Raw genomic sequence first — 19815 nt, 5'->3', positions numbered from 1 at the left:
GAGCGGTTCCGGTGTTCCGGGGGGTCGCGGGGTGACCCCTCCGCTCGGGTGTGTCCCCAGGGCCACACGGCCCCCGAGCCGGCCCTTGCTCTGCCGGGGCTGGCGCTGGAGAAGCCGCGGACATTGCGCAAGGGCGGCCGCGCTCCAGCTGCCGATGCGGCCCCCCGCGCCCCCGCTCCGAGCGTGTTTGCTCAAAGGCTGTTTGCTCAAAGGCTGTTTTTGCTCTTCCCTTCCGCTCCACGTGATGCCTTGGGCAGAAAACTCTTTCTGCTGGGCTCGGAGAGCGCGGTTCCTCCGGCATGACCGTCAGCTTGGCGCTGCGGGCGCTCGCCGTGCTCCCGCTGGGGCTGTGCTGGCTTCCTGAGGTGAGTCTGACCTCCTGTGCGGCCCTTCCAGGAACGCTGCCCCGCTTCTCAGAAAAGCTAAAAAAACAATTAAAAAAACATAAAGAAAGAAAGAAAAAGAACAAGAGAGCACAAGGTTCTAAGCCAAACTCCGTCCGAGCTCGCTAATCACGAAGATAAAGCTGTTTTGTGCAGCCCGTGCTTAGCGCAGTGTGAACCTTGGCGCTGGGACCTGCTGAGCTGTTTGCTGAGGTTCCTTCCACGTTAGGTCCAGCGGAGGGATAGGATACTCTTGTGTCCATTTGTTTTTCGTGCAAAAAAATGTAAAGCTCTTCTTCTTCTTGCAGAAATTCCTCGGTGCTTTGGACGCGGAGGATGTTTTGTCTTATTTTGGAACCAGCTCAGTGCCTGATGGTATGCAGGGTTCAGTCCTTCCTCAGTTCGGAACGCGTCTGACAGCTGCTTCCTAATCCCGTGTGCTCGACAGCGCTAACAACACTGATTAACAATCCCTGATCTGAGCAGCATTTGGTGTTTCTGAGTCCCAGTGCAAGCGAGACAATCTGGGATTCAGTGTGAGAGTGGATGGAAGGATGTGTCTGAATTTAAAATCCACTGAAGGAGATGTGTTCAATCTCTTTGCACATTTCTGCTGCAGTCCCCATTCTCTGTATTGGTGTTTTTCCATGAAATTAACAGATCTTCTGACAAAAGCTTTAGACTAAGGGTAACTTTAAAGACTTGTTAGGTTTTTTTTGTTTTTTTTGTTTTTTTTTTTTAAATAAGTGTACAAAGAGATTTGAATTCTGTATTGTTGGTAGTTCAGAATTAAGATATGTTTTGAAGTCTCAAATCCCTAAAGGAAGGGTTTTGTCTCCTTTTGAGTTCACCTATTGCTCATCCCAGTGTCTTTGTCCCAAGGTCCCAGTCCATTGTAATAGTTCATTCCCACTCAGTAACAGTTAAAATCTGCAGGAACAAAACTGTCTCAGCCTTTTTTAGATGAACTGTTCTCCTTATTGAGACAGCAAAAGCTCCAATAAATTCAGTCCCAGTTTCTGTTGCATGTTCCCAGTCAGATTATCCTCACTTTGGAATACACAAAAGCACAGACATTCTCTGGCTGTTGACACCATGACCCCAAGAGGCCCCTGTTGTTCTTTGTAGGGTATTTTTCCTGGGGAAATATGCCTTATGTTGGGTTTTTGTGTATCATTGTTTCTCATAACTGCTCCCCTGGTTCTGGTCTTGTCTCATTTCTTTCAGTACCTGAGTTTGTTGTGGCTGAGCCAACTTGCCCTTGTAAAGAAGAACATTTTGGGCTGAGGCCCTGTCGGGTCCAGCATTGCTCCATCCAGGCCTGGGGCCAGCTCTATGCCTTTGAATTCCTAGAGGAGCATGCCCTCCTTTCCTCCTCCTTCGTGAGCAGCCAGGTGGTGAACTCTTCCTTTGTTTTACTGAAGAGATTCCCAGAAAACTGCTTTGCAGGTGGAAAACCCCTGCAGCCTCCTGGGGCCAGGAGCAGAGTCACTTACTGTGGAGGGCAGCTGGTGAGTATGAGCTGAAAGAGCCTTTGGAGGGCGGCAGCTTGGTGCACCAAACGTGTGTGAACCATCCACTGAATAAATCTTTGCCATCTCCATGGATAGCAAATATCTTTGGAATAACTCAGAGGTGGAATTTTATCTGCTTCAGCAAGGAGTCATCACCGTGGGTGAGGGTGAGGAGATTCACATCAGGCCAGTCAGGAGCAAAGATGTGGCTCTGCTGAGGGACCTTGGCTTCTCCAGCCCCCACATCCTCTTCAAAAGTGCTGCAAGAGAGGCAAAGCCAGCCAGAGGTAATGGCCATGGGCAGGGAGCCCTCCTGGAAAAGCTGTCTCCTGGTGGTGGGATTGCTTCCATGAGCTCAGAGGAAAAATTTGTTTACAAATACACGACTGGGCTTGAAAATGTTTCTCACCTGGCCAAGGTGTGCCCAGTGTGTTTGATGTGGGTGGTTGTTATTTATTTGTTGTAGCACAAAGCTGCTGACAGGTGAAAGACACCAACAGAAGTGGGAAAGCTGAGCAAGCCCCTGGAGAAGTGGACTTGCAACTGAATTATTGCAGCCTTTGGGGAGAGGGAGTGATCTGTAGGACCTTTTATGGTGCATTTGAACCTCCGGGTGTCCCTTTGTGTTGTCTAGCAGGGTGGGCTCCTCCTCGCCTGCACAAGAGGGCTGAGGCAGCTGTCAAACATCTGGAGCTGATGGTGGTGGCAGGGCCAGATGTTTACTTGTACCACAAAGAGGACACGGAGCGATATGTCCTGGCCAACCTGAACATTGTGAGTGGCTTCTCTGTTTGGGATCCTGTCCCAGGCAGGACCTGAGGGTCTTTAGGGTTACCTGTCCCTGGTACAGAGTTCATGTCAGGGCATTCCTCTGTGCTTCCCTGGGCATGAAATTCCCCAGATTCTCTTGTACAAGGAGCTACATGAGTAAAAGAAGATCTTAGAGGATTTAAAACCCATGTAGAAAATGTAGCTCTTAATTTCATTACTAATGTTGCAACTCAGGTAAAGAGTTTTCTCACCCTGTTGCTTTCAGTGGGATTAAGCTAAATCCACTGAAACAATCTCATATTTTGCATTTCACTCTTATTTCTATTGCAGAATTTTCATGTCTCTTTTTGCTATTATTAAGAATTTTTCTGTGTGTGTACTGCAGAAAACTCTTTAGCATTCACTCTACCCTGTGAAACATTTCATGCAGGTTCTTCTCACTGCTTCAGAGTATCTGACAAATCCAACCACTTCTCATCTCCTGACAGATTTATTCACATTTGCAGTGCATAAGTTAGTGTTGTAGTTACCTTTGTAATGAGTGCAGCCCAGTTTTTGGGAGCAGAGAGTCCCCAAGGCCCTTTGTTTATTGAATCCTCTCTGTCTCTTCTCAGGGAGCAGAGCTGCTCAGAGATGCCTCACTGGGGGCTCATTTCAGAGTTCACCTCATGCAAATGCTGGTTTTGAGAGAACCTGAGGTAAGGGGAGGACTGAGTTTGAGTGTTGTCCAAGCTCAGAGCTGTTTGGAATGTGCCAACGTGTGCCTTCCCTCCAGGCAGAGGTGAACATCACAGCCAACATCACCTCCTCCCTCATCAGTGTCTGTGAGTGGAGCAAGAAGGTGAACCCCCAGAATGACTCTGACCCCCAGCACGCTGACATTGTCCTCTACATCACCAGGTGCTGAGCTCCCTGCCCTGGGAGGGATTGGGAAATAGGATTAGGTCATTTTATTCAGTTCTGCTTGTCTGAGGACACTTGGATTTTTTAATGTGCAATCATCATAAAATTTGAGCAATGAGCACCCATGTCAAAAGAAATGTTAGATAGCTGGCAAGGCTAGACCAGGAAAGCTCAGATAAATTCAGCTGAATGTCTAGACCTGACTTTTTTAGCTGTGGGGGTTCTTTGCTCTTTCCTTTCTATGTCTCCCTTACTTCAGGTTTGACCTGGAGTTGCCTGATGGGAACAAGGAGCTTCGTGGAGTGACTCAGTTAGGGGGAGTCTGCTCCTCCTTCTGGAGCTGTGTCATTACCCAGGACACTGGCTTTGACCTTGGAGTCACCATAGCCCATGAGATTGGGCACAGGTCAGTAGGAAACTGCCAGAGCAGCCCAGTAGGTTCTATTTAGGTAAAAAACATCCTCCAGTTTAAGGAAAGAAGCAAAAGGACCTCTTGACATAAAAGGTAATTTCCCGTGGATTATTCTATACCTTTGGGTCATTATCATGGGTTATTTTGGAAAGATTTCCTTGCGTTTCTTGCATTCCTGCATGTCCTGTGACAATTAGAAGCTGCAAAGAGGAGATGAACCCTTTGTGACAACAGTAGAAGGAAGGGCTGCAGAGGGAGCTCAGTCCTCGTTTAGAGAAGGGAGGCTCTGAGGGAATCCAGCCTCTGGGTTTCTTCTCAGGGCTCTGTGCTGCTTCTGTTACAGCCTTGGCATTGCCCACGATGGAGAGGGGAATCTGTGCAGCAGCAGTGGTTACATCATGGGCTCAGCAGGAAACAACAACAACATCGACCTCACCTGGTCTCCGTGCAGTCGGGAGCAGTTCCTGACCCTTGTCAGGTAAGGGAATGGTTGAGTTCTTCAGTTCTTTATGCTGGGACCTTAGGAGAGAAAAACCTCAAAGAATAAAAAATTTATTGAAAAATGAGGAACAGTGAAAAGCTTGGGGTTTGTTTATTTCTTAGCACTTGCTGCTGAGGTTAAACCCAGTTTTTGCTTCATGTGGTTGGAAGTGACTTTGGTTGGTGCCTGGCGTTCCTGGACCAGATTGGATTTCTCAGGCACTGGCTCAGCAGCCTGAACATTTTATTTACAACATCAGAGCATCCAGGCTCGGACAGGCACTGCAGGCTGTGCTGGCTGGGTGCAGGAGAGGAATGGGATAGAACTCCAGCAGCAGGGAGCTGCAAGCATCTCCAGGCAGCTGCAGCAACTAAAACCATCCCAGCCCACAACAAGCATGTGTTGTCTGGGAAAGCAGCAGCCAACTCCCAGAGTGAAACTCACCACAAGTTTGCAAACATGTCCTTGTCCTCACTACCCACAGCTGGGAAAGCGTTATTCCTCATGTTTCTATCAGTACAGGCCAGACAAGCTGCTTGAATGACCTGCCGGACATGGATGGCAGCATCCCGGGGTGGAAGCCTGGCTTGTACTACGGAGCAGATGAGCAATGTAAAATAGCCTTTGGGAGTGTGGCCACAGCTTGCACCTTCGCTGACAGCAGTGTTGTAGGTAGAAAGTTTGTCTGTCTTTCTGAGGGCAGCAGGGAAATGTTCAGGAGCCAAAATTCAGGAGAAGGGGCTGGCAGCATTTTTTTTCTGAAGGGATTGAAGATGCTTTTGTGCCAGAGATTTCTTGGCATAGCTTTCAAAATGTTTCCCTTCTCTCCATCACTCCCTTCCTCCACATAAATCTCCTGTAAGGTTTGCACAGTTAGGTGCTGTTGTGCCTAGCTGACAGTGCAGTGTGCACCCACTCAGGGTCCTGCCTTGGGGAATTCTTGTTCACTGGATTCCTCCAGCTTCCCTGCCACAACTCAAATCCCTTTGTCTGGGAAACACAGCGTGTTTAATAGCTGCCATCTGGACATGTTTTGTTAATGAGGAAACACTAAGGTGGGTGAAACTTTAATTGCTTGAGTTGATCATCTTCTGTTGTTACAGCTGGTGATCACTACAGTGATGATCTTTTGCCCACAGCTTTTTCCCAATAGCAGGAAAAATGAAGGACCTCGCATTGTTGGGTGTCTGGGAGGAAACCTGGCACATGCACTGTTTAGATATTTGGGACTGCTGTGTTGTTGAGTGTGACTCCCTGAACTCCCTGATTTTCTTGTCACACCAGGACATCTGCAAAGTTCTCTCATGCCATGTACAACCAGCAGACAAATCCAGCTGTACTCGGCTTCTGGTTCCCCTCCTGGATGGAACTGAGTGTGGGTTCAACAAGGTAAGGAGGCTCCCACCAGGAGTGGGTGTGGGGGCTGTGGAGCTCAGACAGCAAAACTCTGTCAGTGTCTGGAAGGTACCTGGCACTCACTGCCCCTTGGCCAGGGAGGTAAAACCAGTCCTAAATTGGTACTGTTATGTCCTGATCTTGATCCTTCCACCTTGTCTTTGTCTCTGGAGTTGCTTTGCAGTTCTGTAGCCTGATATCTGAGCTGTCCTATTTCAAATTACCTGCATGCTCATTGCTTTGACCCCAGCCTCATGTTAGTCCCTAATTAGAAAGGAGACTCTTCATGCTGTTGTGAGATGGTGCCTCATTCACCTTGGGATTCTGTTACCAGCCTGCCAAAGATGGGCACTTATGCCAACCTTTTAGATCCCAGCCATGCTGTGTTCACTGCTGCCAGTTCTGTGTGTTCTTGGTCCTAGTGGTGCTCCAAGGGTCAGTGCAGCTCTCTGGAGGACCTGAACCCCATGGCTGTGGTCCATGGGCACTGGTCTGCCTGGAGCCCCCTCTCCCCCTGCTCCCGCAGCTGCGGCGGGGGGGTGGTGCTGAGGCAGCGCTTCTGTAACAACCCCAGGTGAGATGTGGGGACCTGGCTGTGCCCAGGGCCTTGGGGCTGAGTCTTCCTCTGTGCTTGGGACAAACCTGCCTCTGTTGAAGAGTTCTGTCATTTCCAGGCCTGCTTTTGGGGGGCAGGAGTGCCATGGTGCCAGCATGCAAGCAGAGATGTGCAATACACAGGTAATGGAGCTCAGCATCACCTGAACTTCTGTCTTACTGTTGGACCCTTTGAGGGCTGGGTGTTTTGTGACTCTCCTTCCCATGGCTGACTGCTCTGGTAAAGATCTGGTGTACAGCTTCCATCTGTCTGACAGCAGGAGAGGTATTTGTGCCTTGGAAGGCAGCAGGATTATTTAATAGCATTGTTCACATATAATGAAACATTTTCTCTATGTCCCCATAGCAGGACAGATGCTGAGAAAATAGTGACTCACAATGATGGTTTTCTTCAGAGGGACTTTCTTGTATTGTTCCTGTTTTCCTTATTTATTTGTTTTGTATCAATTGCAAAGATATCAGCTTCCAAGCACAATTCTCTTCAGATCCTGCAGTCTCCCTTTAAAGTGGTTTTCTTTCTTTGCAGTTGTTTGGGTGTTTTACTCACCAGCCACTGTGTTCTTTGCCTTTAGCTGGAGGGTTAAATGTCAGTGCTCAGTCACTTCCTTTCCTTACACAATTATCTCTCTGGATCCAGGCCTGTCTGATGACCCAGCAGGACTTCATGGCTGAACAATGTGTAGCAACAAATTTAAAGCCACTGTACCTTGATGTAGAAACACCATCCTTTTATACCTGGACCTCTGCTGTTGGCTTTGCCAAAGGTAAAGAATGTCTGGAACTTCAGTTTGTGCAGGGACTGCTCATGGACCTGTCTGTACTTCGGAATGAAAGGCTCTTTCACTCCATGTTTCAGTTTCCACATGAAACCTGGGTGCTTTCTGAGAGATCACAGAATCCCAGAATGGTTGGAAGGGGCTTTAAAACTCGTCCCATCCCACCATGGCAGAGACATCTTTCACTATCCCAGGTTGCTCCAAGCCCCATCCAACCCAACCTTGGGCACTTCAGGGATGGCAGTTCACAGCTCCTCTGGGTTTTTTCCCACTGCTTGGTGAGCAGCCATGTGCCTTCCTGAAAGAGTAACTCCTTCCTTGTGCCTGCCTGTTCCAGGGGACCTGCTCTGCAAGCACATGTGCAGGGCTGTGGGCAAGGAGTTCATGATGAGCCGCGGGGACAGTTTCCTGGATGGAACCCGGTGTGAGCAGGATGACACGGAGCACCACAGGGATCTCCATCTCTGTGTGATGGGGAGATGCAGAGTAAGTGACTGGGGAGTCCAGGTGAGTCCCTGACAGGTGATCTGCACCAAAGAAGTCAGGGGAAAGCATGCTAGGAAAAAACACAGTGTCCCAAACAGCAGAGTGAGCTCTTCTCAGAAAAGAGTTTTGTTCTTGATGTGTTGGACGGAGTCCAAAAATCTACTGTTCTGTCTGTCCATCCAGTGCCCTCTAGATAAGACAGTCTGTTAATCATAATTAACAAATTATGCAAATAATTATGCAAACACACAGGGCTATTCATCCCTAAGCCTAGAAGCAATTGGTTTATGTGTTGGTGGAGGACACATCATTAGCTCCTCAGCTTGCCTGCTGTAATTAGCCCCATGAAATGCTGACTGTCTTGGAGGGGAGTTCCATGACTTGAATCACTGAGTCAATGGCAAGATAAGGAGCAAAACCTGGGGATCACAAGTGGCCAGACTGATTTTTGGAGTATTGCTGATCAGAACTGAGGTATGATTTTTTTCTGGGTTGGACCTGAGGAAGGCATTCTTTCCTGATGACCTTGGATACAGCTCCCCCGCACTGTCTGCATTTTAGGAACTGCTCTGTGCTGACCTGGGTGGATGTTTTCTGTTGTTTCTTTACATTCCCAGAATACTCTTTGTAAATTTTATGTTTTTCTCATTATCCTCGTGCTCATGATGTTTTGTGAAGTGTTTCCCCCCATGAACAGCAGATGGTGTAAGCACAACCTGTTCTGATTTTGGCTGTTTTACTGGCAGCAGTGATAAATATGCATGTTATGGCAGCTTCCAAAGCCTGGGATCAGTGGCTCCAGCATAAATTCAGCAGTTGCACATGTTTTGCTGTTAAGCCTGCTGAGATCCTCCTGTAGCTTTGTGTAAATTAGTCTTGTTCGTGGGAATGTGGATGGAATCTCTCTTCTGAGTTCCATGGGACTGAAGTGATTTGAGCTAGGTTTGGCTTTGGAGTCTGGGGAGCTAAAGATTCCTTTAGAACCTGCCATTCATGTTTAGGGTTCTCTTGGGTTCTTGTTTTTTCCTCCCTTCCTCCCTCCCTCTGGAAAGAGTTTGTAAAAGCGAGCACAGAGCTTTGGGCTTAGATCACAGGAGAGATTTTTTGGACTGCTTCTTATGGGAAAGAAAATGTCAAGTTACTGAGACTTGTGCTCTCAACTAAGACCCCCCAGCCCCTGGCTTTGCACGCTGCTGTCCAGTGACAGCTCTAGGTACAAACACATCTTTTCCTTTGTTGTCTTCCTAAATCCAAATTCCAAATGGAAAGGGCAATTTCAGGAACTCAGGCAAAGTTGCTTTTGTTGGCTTGTTTTCTCAGAATAGTCCAGGCTGACGGACTCTCCCCTCTGCTCAGGCATTCGGGTGTGATGGCCAGATGGGCTCCAGGAAGGCCATGGATTCCTGCAAGGTCTGTGGGGGTGATAACTCCACTTGCACCAAAGTGAGTGGATCCTACACAGAAGGGAAAGCTAAAGGTGTGTAGTCCTCCCCCTCAGGCTCTGCATTGTGGTGCTGTTTGTGTGCAGTCAGTGTTCCAAATCTTCTGTCTGTGACTTCCCCCTTCTGCTTCTGCTTGATTTTATTTTGTGGAGGGTATGGAGATGGATTTTGGGTGGTCAGTGCTGAGGGAAGTAGGCAGAAAGCCTTTTCTTGTCGTAATTATCTGGATGTGGATCAGAAATGTAACTGTTTGGGAAGTCCTGTACATTGTTTGGAGCTGAGGGTGATATCAGATCACAGAATCATAAATATACCAGATCAGAAGGGATCCACAAGGATCATTGGCCCTGCACAAGACAGCCCACCAGTCCCATTATGTCCATGAGAGTGTTGTCCATGCTTCCTGAGATGTTAAATTTGGGAACTGGTCTGGCTCTTGCAGTCTCATGTAGAGATATTAGCAAAGAACCAAAAAAAAAACCAAATGAAACCATTTCTCAAAGAAACGTGAGAACAGAACACACAGTGCAGCTCAGTTGTGTTTGCTGTGTCACCATCACTGTGTTCAAGACAAGGAGCAGGGTCAGGGTGAATTTAGGAGTTGAGCTGCAATCCCCATCCTTTCCCACAGAGTTTCAGTGGTGGAAGGTGACCACATCTTTCTCCTTTCCACCCTTCCAGAGTATGTGACATTTCTGTCCCTACCCTACAACACCACCTCGGTCCATGTCACCAACAGGAGGCCTCTCTTCACACACCTGGGTGAGTGGAATGAAAAGGAGAGGGGGAGATACAGGCAGGGCTGACAGGAGCTTGTGCAAACAAAAGAAATGGAATTTTTGGTGCTGCAGTTTGCTTGGGGGATGCTCTCCAGTGGGAAGCTGTCGGAGCCACGCTCCATGGGATGCCAAACTTGGATCAAACTGGTTCCTACCAAGTGGGCAGCCAGCAGCTGCCAGCACCAGGGGATCCTGCTGACCACATTGTGTCTCTTAACCTCACTGCTCCTCTGGCCTCTCCAGCTGTGAAGGTTAAAGGAGAGTATGTGGTGGCTGGAAAAGGAAGAATCTCACTGAATGTCACCTACCCGTCAGTTCTGGAGGACAAGCAGATCAAATACCAAGTGTTTCTCACCCAGGACAACCTGCCAAGCCTGGAGGAAATCCACGTGGATGGGCCAACACAGGAAGAAATTGAAATACAGGTGAATTAAAGCAGTGGAGTTGGAAAGGGGCCAGTCAGAAATGGCCTGGTTTGGGTGGCGTTGCTGCAGAACCCTGGTGTGGGGGATTCAGGTGATCTTGAGTCCAAGGCTAGGGGAGATGATGTTCACTGAAGAGTGATGGTATTGCTTTTCTTGGGGATGGCTGGGGGTTGGCTGCCCACAGGCTTCCTGCAGGTCTGGGGGTGATTGTGTGGGGAAAACCACACTGAGCTAAACCTTCTGCTTGGCTTAATCACTTTCAGTGCCCAGAATTCACAGGGTGGGTGCTCTGACTGCATCTGGCTGGGACTGAGGCATTGCAGTGAGGATCAGGATTGGATGAAAAGAAGGGAGACTGGCTTCTCCTTCCTCCATCCTAAGAAATAAATCCAAGTTTTCTTGTGCATTGACCACAGTTTTTCCTTTCCCAGGTCTACAGGAGGTACACAAAAGAATATGGCAATGCCACCAACCCATCCATCACCTTCAGCTACTTTGTCCCCAGGGAGAACCTGACCTATCTGTGGCTTCCTCAGCAGGGCCCATGTTCAGTGACCTGTGGGGAAGGTGAGGCAGCAGCACTCAGTCTTTCGTTTTTATGGAGACTTCTGCTTTGGTCTGAACTGAATTTCAAAGCAGGTTGCTGGAAATGATTGCTGCAGTTGCTAGTATTTGACAGAATCAAAGAAAAAAGTGGTGGAGCTTTTGAATTAAATTAAGATATCAGCAAATGAGCTGAATCATCAAAATGATACTGAAAATGTTTGGTCATTGAGAGGATTTTTAAATAGGTTTTAACTGAACTCTAGGTTTTAAGACTAAAATAATTTTCTCAGATTTTTCGAAGTTATTGAAGACTCTAATTTGAAGTTGGCTAAACATCAGAAGTCTGAGACCAAAGGGGTATCTGGTGTCTAACTAAAGCCTCAGAGCTAATTATGAAACTTCCTTCTTAGAATTCTATTCCTGTGGCATGGCTAATCCTTTCTGTCTCCCTAAAGTAATCATAATGCAGATTGTAACAGTTCTCTCTGATAGATGGCCTGACATCTTGTTTAGCAGATAATTCAGATGACACTGTCAGGCCTCTCAAGACTTCTGTGAAAAGGATTTAGAAAATGCATTAATGAATATTTATGGAGTCAATCTACACAACTAGTTATGCCTGGAGAGCTTTTCTCCAGCTTTTCCCCCAGGTGAACTGACTGCTGAAACCCTGAAGTAAAGAGCTCAAAATGCTCCAGAGCCTCCAGCTAATGCAGCCACAAACAGAAAAAAGAATGAGAAACTTGGGACTTAAAATAACAGAAAGTTGGGAATCAGGGCTGAAATTGCACCTTGAGAGCTGAAAGTGATGCACAGGCAATAGTCATTAGCAATAGTCATTATTTGAAAAGAAGGAGGGTAGGGCAAACATAAGGCTGCTGATGGATTCTGGACATTTGGTGCTCAGGGTCATGCTGCTTGAGATTCAGGAATGCCTGGCTCTCCTTGTAAACCATTCACTGAAAGGAGACTCCTTTTACCTTTGCTTGTAATTTCTTTGAGTTTTCATCTACTTTGCTTTTTATGTTCATTATTGTTAAAAATCTTCTATAGTTTGTGAATATTTCATTCCTTGCCTGCTGCAGGCACTGGAAGTCTCCAGTTTCTCTCTCAGTGCCTCTGGTTTTGGCTGCTGCTGCTGCCTTTGAGGAGGTTGGTGCTGTTTGAGCACGAGGGCTGTGTGATGATATTACCTGGTCACTTCTACACAATGGCATTTAAAAACAGCTCCCTCCTAGAGCTTATTTGCTGTCCCTCATCAGTCAGATCATTAGAAGTAATTTGTTCCAAATTATGATTGATATCCTTGTTCTTTCAAATGGCCAGTTTAGAGCAACCTTTCTATTTTGGCAGTGGATTATCAATCAAACTTCTCCTCTGCTGGGGTGCTCACCTTGAAAAATCACTTTGAAACTCTTGAGGGAGGTTATATCACAAAGAAGGGGTTTGTGTGTTTACAGGAAGTCTGAGTTCCCATACACCCCATTTTCTTACCCAGATGATTGAGTAATGCAAAATCACTGCACCTTCCTTCCATAGCAGAGGGGAGCTGTTCACTTTGTTCACTTTGTTCACTTTGTTCACTTTGTTCACTTTTCCTTTTGTGTCCCAGGGGTGCAGCCAGTGGCTCATGTGTGCTTTGATCAGACCAAGAATGAAATAACAGAGGATCAGTGGTGTCTGGAGCTGCCACAGCCCCTCCCAGAGCACAAGCCCTGTGCCATGGAGCCGTGCCTCTACAGGTTGGTGTTCCTGGGAGCTCAGATCAATTCCTGCTTTTCCCTGCCACCTAACCCAGGCTCTGTATTTGTGCTGGGCAAGGTCAAAAAGAAAAAAAGAAAAGTATGAAGTAGTTTCCTCCTAATTATAGTGGGGTAGCAGATCCCAAACCTCATTCTGCCTTTCCTGGTCCTATGAGATAATTGAGATGTCAGCTGAAGGAATGGGAAGTAGCCATTCAGTGTTTTACAGTAACCTGCTAAATGAAGATACTTTGAGGGTATGGCCAGAAGAAGATGCCTCTCAGATCCTTTCTAAGATGTTGCAAGAAAGAGTGTTGATTATTCAGGAAGGAAGACCAAGGGCCAAGCTTGCCCAGACATTGCCCTCAGAGACATTTTAGTGTTCAGTAAAAAGTGATTGCACTGTGAGCCCCTTAGCTTAGGTGCTTTTGGTCCTTGAAAGTCAGTGAAAGGACTCAAATTGTCCTCTCAGTCACGTCCAGACAAGGCTTTTGAAAGAAGAGAAGTTGAATGTTACTCAGGCCATTTCTGTAACCAGTGGCCTGAGTAACAAACCTCCCTGATCCAGATGGGCAGTGGGGTGATGCCATTGCCTCCTGTTTAGGTGGAAGACGTCTCAGAGAGGTGAATGCTCTGCTGTCTGTGGGACTGGAGTTGCCAGGCAGAACCTGACCTGTGTGCAGTCCCGTGATGGCCTGGAGACTGTGGTGGATGACAGCTTGTGCCCAGGAGAAGAAAAACCCCTCTCCTTTGTGCCATGTGTGGTCAATGTCTGCCCTTTGGGCTGGGACAAAGTGAGTTTGCTGGCTTGGCTTTTCAGGAACCTCACTGGGAGCTTTGCACTTTTATCCACCAATTAAGAACCACCAGCTCACTCCTGGAGCCTGGAGGGTGGTTTACATCCCTGCTCTGCCCTGTTAAAAATTCATCCTGTCACTTTAGACAGCTCTGTCCCTCTTTAATTATGCTGCTGGATTCCTCAGTTCATCGTGGTGGTTTGTTTAGGGCAGCTGTTTTTTGCTCTGTTCTGAGGAGGAAGATGCACACTTACTTCAGCCTCCGGAGTCACTTGGGCATGTCCAGCTGGAAAATCGGACTGTGTATGTCTGGAGCCCTGTAGCTGGGGAGTGTTCTGTCTCCTGTGGGAGAGGTGAGGCCTTGCTGTGCTGCAGGGAAATGTTGCTTGGCTGTAGGTGTGAGTTCAGTGCCTGGGAACCTCGGGGCCCACCTGGTCTTTCCCCCTCTGCAGTTCTAAGTGTAGCTGTGGTCACAATTTTTGTGGAACAGTCTCAGACAGAATAATTTAGAAGGTGGTCTGGCTGCTGCTGTGCTTCAGGGCTGGGGGGATGAGTGCAGTGAGTGCCATGGCTTGGGCAGAGTTTGTTTTGTACACACAGCTGTGACACTTCTGACCCATTTTCACTTGCATCCAAGCCATGCAGTCAGATTGCTTTCCTTCCTTAGGTAAGACTCAGCTGCACTATGTTTGTGTGGCTTTTGACACCAAAGAAGAAACCCAGGAGGAAAACTGTCAGCCAGTGCCAAAGCCAGAGAGCAGGGTCGAAGTCTGTGATCTCAACCCCTGCCCACCAAGGTAAAGCAGTGACCAGGAGATAATGAGACAGTGAGGGGTTTTTCCTTTCTCCGTCTGCAGGGACATGGTAAAGGGCCAGGCTTTTATCCACCTTCTCCCCTTCTTTGGAAGCACAGCCAGCTGCAAAAACTGTAGCACTGCTCCATACTCAACAAACTCAAGAGTCTTTCCTGGGCTGGTACATCTCAGACAGAAATAAGTGTAGTCCTCAGAAGCTGAGTCCAGAGAAAAACTGAAAATCTCTCGATCCCTTATTACTCTGGGGAAGTAGGAACAAATCCATAGCTGCAAGAGGTGGTGACACATTTGCCAGCTGTACAGTTTCCACAGAGCATCAAGAAAAGTAGCAAGAATTAAATACCCTCAGAATCTGGAACAGCTGCTCTGAAAACTGAAAGAAATGCATTGCTCTTTCCTTAAGATTTGTGGTGAGCTTGCCTTGCCCTATTTGTTGTTGGGGTTGGAAAGCTACTGGAACTTTTCATGATGCCACTCCCAGGGCCTCTGGGTGTGATCCTGATCTGAGAGTTCAGTGGTGTGTGTGTTTTGATGGGAGATTAGATTGTTTCTGCAGTTAAGCCTGCGTGTGTCACCCTGGGGAGGGCAGTGATGGACACAGAGTAAGATTCAGTGTGGATTTGAAATCTGTAGGCTTCTGGAAAAAATGGGAATGCCCTCTGTATCCAAGTCCAAACCTGCTCCAGGCTGGAACAAATGTACCAAGTACCACAGACCATGTGAGGGCAGAGGATGAAGAAGGAGGAAGGGTGAAGGAGCTGCAGTGCCTTTTCTGCAGTGAGAAACAGGGTGGGGATTCATCACTAACTCACTTTTTATCCTCCCTGCCCTGTCAGGTGGAAGGTAACCCCAGCTGGGCCCTGCTCCTCCAGCTGTGGGCTGGGCTTAGCAGTGCAGCTGGTCACCTGTGTGCAGCTCCTCCATGGCCAGGAGGTCTTGCAGGAGGAACATTTGTGCCCCGTGGCAGAGAAGCCCCTCACCAGTGTCCCCTGTGTCATCCGAGCGTGCTCTTACGAGTGGAGCTTCAGCGAGTGGTCAGAGGTACCTGCTCCCCTCCAGATGCAGCAGTTTTCCAGCTCTTCCCTTCCCTGGAGGCTGCAGGAGAGAATTAACAACTTCTGCCTTGTCTGTTGGCTTCCCACAGAAATGCTAAACTCTTTCCAGGGATCTTTTCCATCCTTTCCACTGCCCTGTGTTTAGCAGCTGTAGGTTTGCTTCCCACCTTCCTCAGCTAAAGTTTTGGCTGCAGCTTAGAAATGGTTTTGGCATGTTTTCTCCTGGAATGCAGATATTTTGGGATTTTTTTAGGAAGTGGTTCTGCAATTTAAATATATAGTTTGGAAGGTCCCCTGGAAGGTGGGGCATCTTATAGCTGATGGAACAAGAACACTGACAAGGGCAGATGGTAGAAGAGCATCAGTGAACCCCTCACAGATCATGCATGAGCTTATCAATGCATTTATTTCCAAATACCAACTGGAATGCAGGGGAAAAAGCCTGTGGGTTTGTTCTTCTTGTTTGTTGCAGTGTTCAACGTCCTGTGGAAATGGCATTCAGACCAGGCAGGATTTCTGCCTCAGCTCTCTGACCCGCAAGCCCGTGAACCCCCTTTTCTGCCGGCACTTCCCCAAGGCCCTCGTGGTGCGTGGCTGCTCCACAGGGCCCTGTCCTGAGCAGGAGGGGACCCTGTCCCCTGGGCCAGAGCTGCAGCCAGTGACACCAGCCACACAGCTGACAACAGCTGCAGCTGCCACACAGCACAGACACAAGGACCTGGATGTCCCTCTGTCTGCTGGGCCCTGGGAGCAGACAGAGCCCGGTCGAGGTGAGGAGGACATGGCCAAAAGGAGCTTCTTGTGTGCAGCTGGGCTGTGGTGATCCTGCTGCCAGACAGGGACAGGAGCATGGGAGGGATTACATCTGGCTGGGAGGGAAAACCCACTGTTCCAGCACGTCCCTGTTACCTGAGCTAGGAACAGTGACTCTCTTCCCTGTGCTTCCCAAAACTCTTTGACTTGGGAGCCTGTGGGACAGCAGCTCAAGACTTCAGGGAGTGTTTAAGCAACACTCTCAGGCACATGAGATGTGATGTGATCACATCTGTGATTCCTGGGGTAGTCCTGAGCAGGGCCAGGAGCTGGATTCCATGACCCTTGTGGGTCCCTTCCAACTCAGGATGTTCTGTGGTTCTGGGATTCTGTGACTCTTCCTGTGCTTTACCCAGAATATGTGACCTTACCTATTCATTGTGCCACAAAGGGAATTGTTTTCCTGTGGTTCCTTCTGGGTGTGTATCTCACCTGTATCCACTGTCCAGGTGTGTGTGGAAACCTCTTTCTCAGTGCCACTGGCATCATCAACATGACAGGCATGGAGAGCAGGGACTGCACGGTGGCCATCGGGCGTCCCCTGAGGGAGGAGATCTTGGTCACCATCCTGGAGAGTTCCCTCAACTGCAGTGCAGGTACTGCCTGGAGATCTGGGATCCAGCCTGGCCCTTTAGCAAAGCTGCATCTCAAACTGCACCATTTCTGTGCCTTGAAAAGCTCTGGCTTCCCCAGAGCCTCTCTAATCTCTGAAACCGTTTTACTGAGTTTTTCTAGTCCACCAAGTTGTTGCCAGATGGAACAAAATGAAGATGCTGCTTGTCCTCCCCTCACACAGTGGTTTCTTACCCGTTTTGTTGGTAGATATGAGATGAAAGGAGCTTATGGGGTTAAAGAAGATGCTTGTTTTGGCCTGTTATAAAACTAAAATGTACCCTCTAGCTGGAATCAGCAGTTAGATTAGTTAACTGGCCTGTTCTCATGACAGATTTTGATAAGATAGAAACAAGATGCAGAAATTACTTGATTCCAGACCTGTATAGGACGGACTGTGGCTTTTAGTTAAAATAAAAACATTTCTAGGCTCTGTGCTCATCCGTTCCAGGTGAGGTCCTGCTGTTTTCTGGGCGAATGATGTGGCGGACAGGCTGCAGGAAGCTCCCTCTGTCACTGATAAATTCCAGAACCAACACACTGATTGTGAAACAGCGTGTTGTGCTGCCAGGAAATGGGGTCATTCTGCAGTACAACAGCAGAACTGCAACCAAAAAATATTACCAAGGTACTGTACTGAAAGTTTTGCTCTTGCTTTAGATTAAGGCCCACAGGACTCCATGAATGGTGGTTGCCTATGGAAATCTATGGAAACCTTGCTTCATTTTTAGCAACTACCCTCCTTGAGGAGTGTTGGAATCATTATTAATTGTGGTCTCCCCCTTTGTTTTAAAGCAAATCCCCCCACAGGTGTTTGCTGATGCTTGAAGGTTCCCAGATGAAAATCCCTAATGAGACTGTTCTGCCTGTGTTTAATTTAAATGATTTCTCTCTTGGAGGTGCTGGATACCCCTCTAAGCCATTTTCTCTTCTCCCTTTGCCCTGTCAGACTGTGACCAGCAGCTGTTTGGCCCCCAGGGTGAAATAGTGAATCCTGTGCAGTTGCCTGATGAGAGGCAGGAGGTCGTGTGTCGGACTTTCATCACGGTGGCTCCGCGGCAGCGCATCTCCATCCGTGCCCTCAACACTGACCTGGGCCCTGAGGGCAACCAGACACACTTCAACTACATCCTGGTGAGGAGGCAGGAACCCCAGTGGAATGATTTGGATGAAGACAAACCCATCTCCATTAGAGATTTTCACCCAGATGCACAGTTCAGTCACAGATCAGGGACTCTGATCTCTGTTGTGTAAATGTAGATGGGAATGAGAATTTCTGATATCTACTGTATTTCTTCTAACCTTGGTAGCACAGCTTTTTCCCTGAGTGACCAGTCTGCAAGTCTCCAGTATTTTTTAGGTACTTATTTCAAAGTGTAGCCTGCTGAGATAAAATGGTTTGGTTTCTCTTCCTGCAGGTCCGAGATGTCAGCACCATGAAGACAGTGGTGTTCCATGGGAAGCAGCAATTCCTGTGGCAGTCAACAGGAAGCCAAGCTGAAATTGAATTCCATGAAAATGTTAAGGATCACAGAACCCATTTCTGGGCTGAATATCATGCTATTGAGCCCAAATAAAAGCACTGCCCTGAGGAAGGCTCAGTTAGTCACTGCTGCCTGCTCACAGCACATATTTAATCTTCTTGCAACTGCTTCCTCATCTGTTGAATAAGAACATCTGCTGACTCCTTTGGGATCTCACTCTTGATAAAGATCATACAAAAGACATGTAACCCCCAAATATTTAGCAAATCTTCCTCATATGGATTTCCTGACTGATTTGGTTGGCATTAATGCAGGCTACATATCTGCAGGGGGTGACTTGGGCACTGGAGTGTCAAGGTCCTGCCTCTGTAGTGTGGTGGGACTTTTTAGGAGAGTCATTTGATTTCTTGCTGTTCCAGTATAAACCTCTGTACACCACAAGCAATGTTTTAGCCATTAAATTCACTCTCTTGCAGTGTAAATGCCCCTCAAAACTGAGGCACAGTGAAGTTCTGGAATGGAATGAAGAAGGTGAAGATGTGTATGAGGATAAATTGCCAGCACAAGGAGATGTGTTCGGTGGGCAGTACCAGCCTTGGACAGGTCACTCACAGCTTGAATATTTTCAGAAGCTGGCTGAGCTGAGGCACTGCTGGCCTGGGCAAGCCCTGGTGACAGCTGGCTTTATGTGGGAGGACTAAATGACATCCTGAGGTCCCTCCCCAGCCACCCTTCCTGTGGTTCTGCTGTTGGATATCTGACAGTGATACCACCACTTTTTTTTCTGTAAGGAAAAAAAAAGAATTCTGTCTCTTCTTGCCAGGTTTGATGCCAGGTCTGACTTCTCAGATAAGAACAGTAGCTGTGCTATCAGTCTCTATCTTCATTTCACAAGAACTGTGGTTGAGGCTGCATGGACAAGCTGTGGCAGGAAGAGGGATTTTAGAGCAATGGCAAACATTCACACAAGTTTAATTTAAATGTATTTTTTTAGGTTATTCGTTTTTTTGTATCTTGAATATTGGGCTGTGCTTTGGTCCAAATCTGTCATCCTCCTCAAAATCACAATATACTGCTTAAAAAAGGGTCTTTTCTGTACCTGGAGCCTGGCTAGACACATCTGCACTTGCTCTTCATACTGGATGCAATAAATGGTTCTGCCAGGGCAGTTTTAATCCTGCTCCTGCTTTCTCTCAGTTGGATTCTCTGACATCCTTCTATGACCACAAATACTCTTCTTAATTAATAGCTGTTTGCTGGTTAAACCTGGAGTTTTTTGCTTGCCAGCCTCCAGATTTACGTTCCATTCCTGGAAGAGCCAGAAAATAGGTTCCTGAAGGAGATCCTCGAGGAGCTGGATACATCAGCTATCCCTCTGCAGTGCGTGGGTGATGCAGGCCCTGGGCCTTCATTTCCTGTCTGACAGGAGATAGTAATGAAAAGACATCCTTTCCTTAATCCCCTTTTTGTAACCTTTTAGCAGATGGGATCTGTCTTCCTACTCTGCTCTGGATCCCAAGTCTCACTGCTATTTATTGTTCCAGATCGACTGTGCAGAGCTGGGCTCTG

At 47.7% G+C, this 19815-nt stretch overlaps 1 protein-coding gene across 3 annotated transcripts; it reads left to right on the top strand.

Annotated features, from left to right (window-relative positions):
- Positions 1-237: 237 nt before the first annotated feature.
- ADAMTS13 (ADAM metallopeptidase with thrombospondin type 1 motif 13) lies at positions 238-19436 on the top strand. Of its 3 annotated transcripts, none has more exons than XM_058853271.1 (29): positions 238-365; positions 692-758; positions 1611-1894; positions 2040-2184; positions 2535-2671; positions 3283-3366; positions 3444-3568; positions 3831-3977; positions 4327-4461; positions 4982-5132; positions 5749-5853; positions 6282-6433; positions 6534-6597; positions 7112-7238; positions 7588-7736; positions 9093-9213; positions 9860-9940; positions 10201-10382; positions 10814-10949; positions 12541-12670; positions 13275-13464; positions 13703-13820; positions 14135-14264; positions 15119-15323; positions 15810-16107; positions 16600-16746; positions 17214-17390; positions 17712-17896; positions 18181-19436. In XM_058853271.1, exons 1-29 carry the CDS (start codon positions 300-302, stop codon positions 18337-18339), a joined length of 4197 nt encoding a protein of 1398 aa, XP_058709254.1. In that variant the 5' UTR covers positions 238-299; the 3' UTR covers positions 18340-19436. The 3 variants fall into 3 exon arrangements, with proteins under 3 accessions (XP_058709254.1, XP_058709255.1, XP_058709253.1); XM_058853272.1 differs by having other exon boundaries at positions 2532-2671; positions 13706-13820; XM_058853270.1 differs by having other exon boundaries at positions 2532-2671.
- The last annotated feature ends 379 nt before the right edge of the window (positions 19437-19815 follow it).

Source organism: Poecile atricapillus, chromosome 20 (assembly GCF_030490865.1).
Source record: "Poecile atricapillus isolate bPoeAtr1 chromosome 20, bPoeAtr1.hap1, whole genome shotgun sequence".
In the NCBI taxonomy this organism is placed as follows: Eukaryota; Metazoa; Chordata; class Aves; order Passeriformes; family Paridae; genus Poecile; species Poecile atricapillus.
Note: the sequence above shows the minus strand (reverse complement) of the source record. Positions and strands in the feature narration are given on the sequence as shown.

What these genes read in the sequence shown, in the direction of transcription:
- ADAMTS13 (XM_058853270.1), top strand. Translation starts at nt 300, where the DNA reads ATGACCGTCAGCTTGGCGCTGCGGGCGCTCGCCGTGCTCCCGCTGGGG. An exon ending in CGCTTCTGTAACAACCCCAG is followed by an intron (nt 6,434 to 6,533) that starts GTGAGATGTGGG and finishes TGTCATTTCCAG; the next exon opens with GCCTGCTTTTGGGGGGCAGG. An exon ending in TGCTGTTGGCTTTGCCAAAG is followed by an intron (nt 7,239 to 7,587) that starts GTAAAGAATGTC and finishes TGCCTGTTCCAG; the next exon opens with GGGACCTGCTCTGCAAGCAC.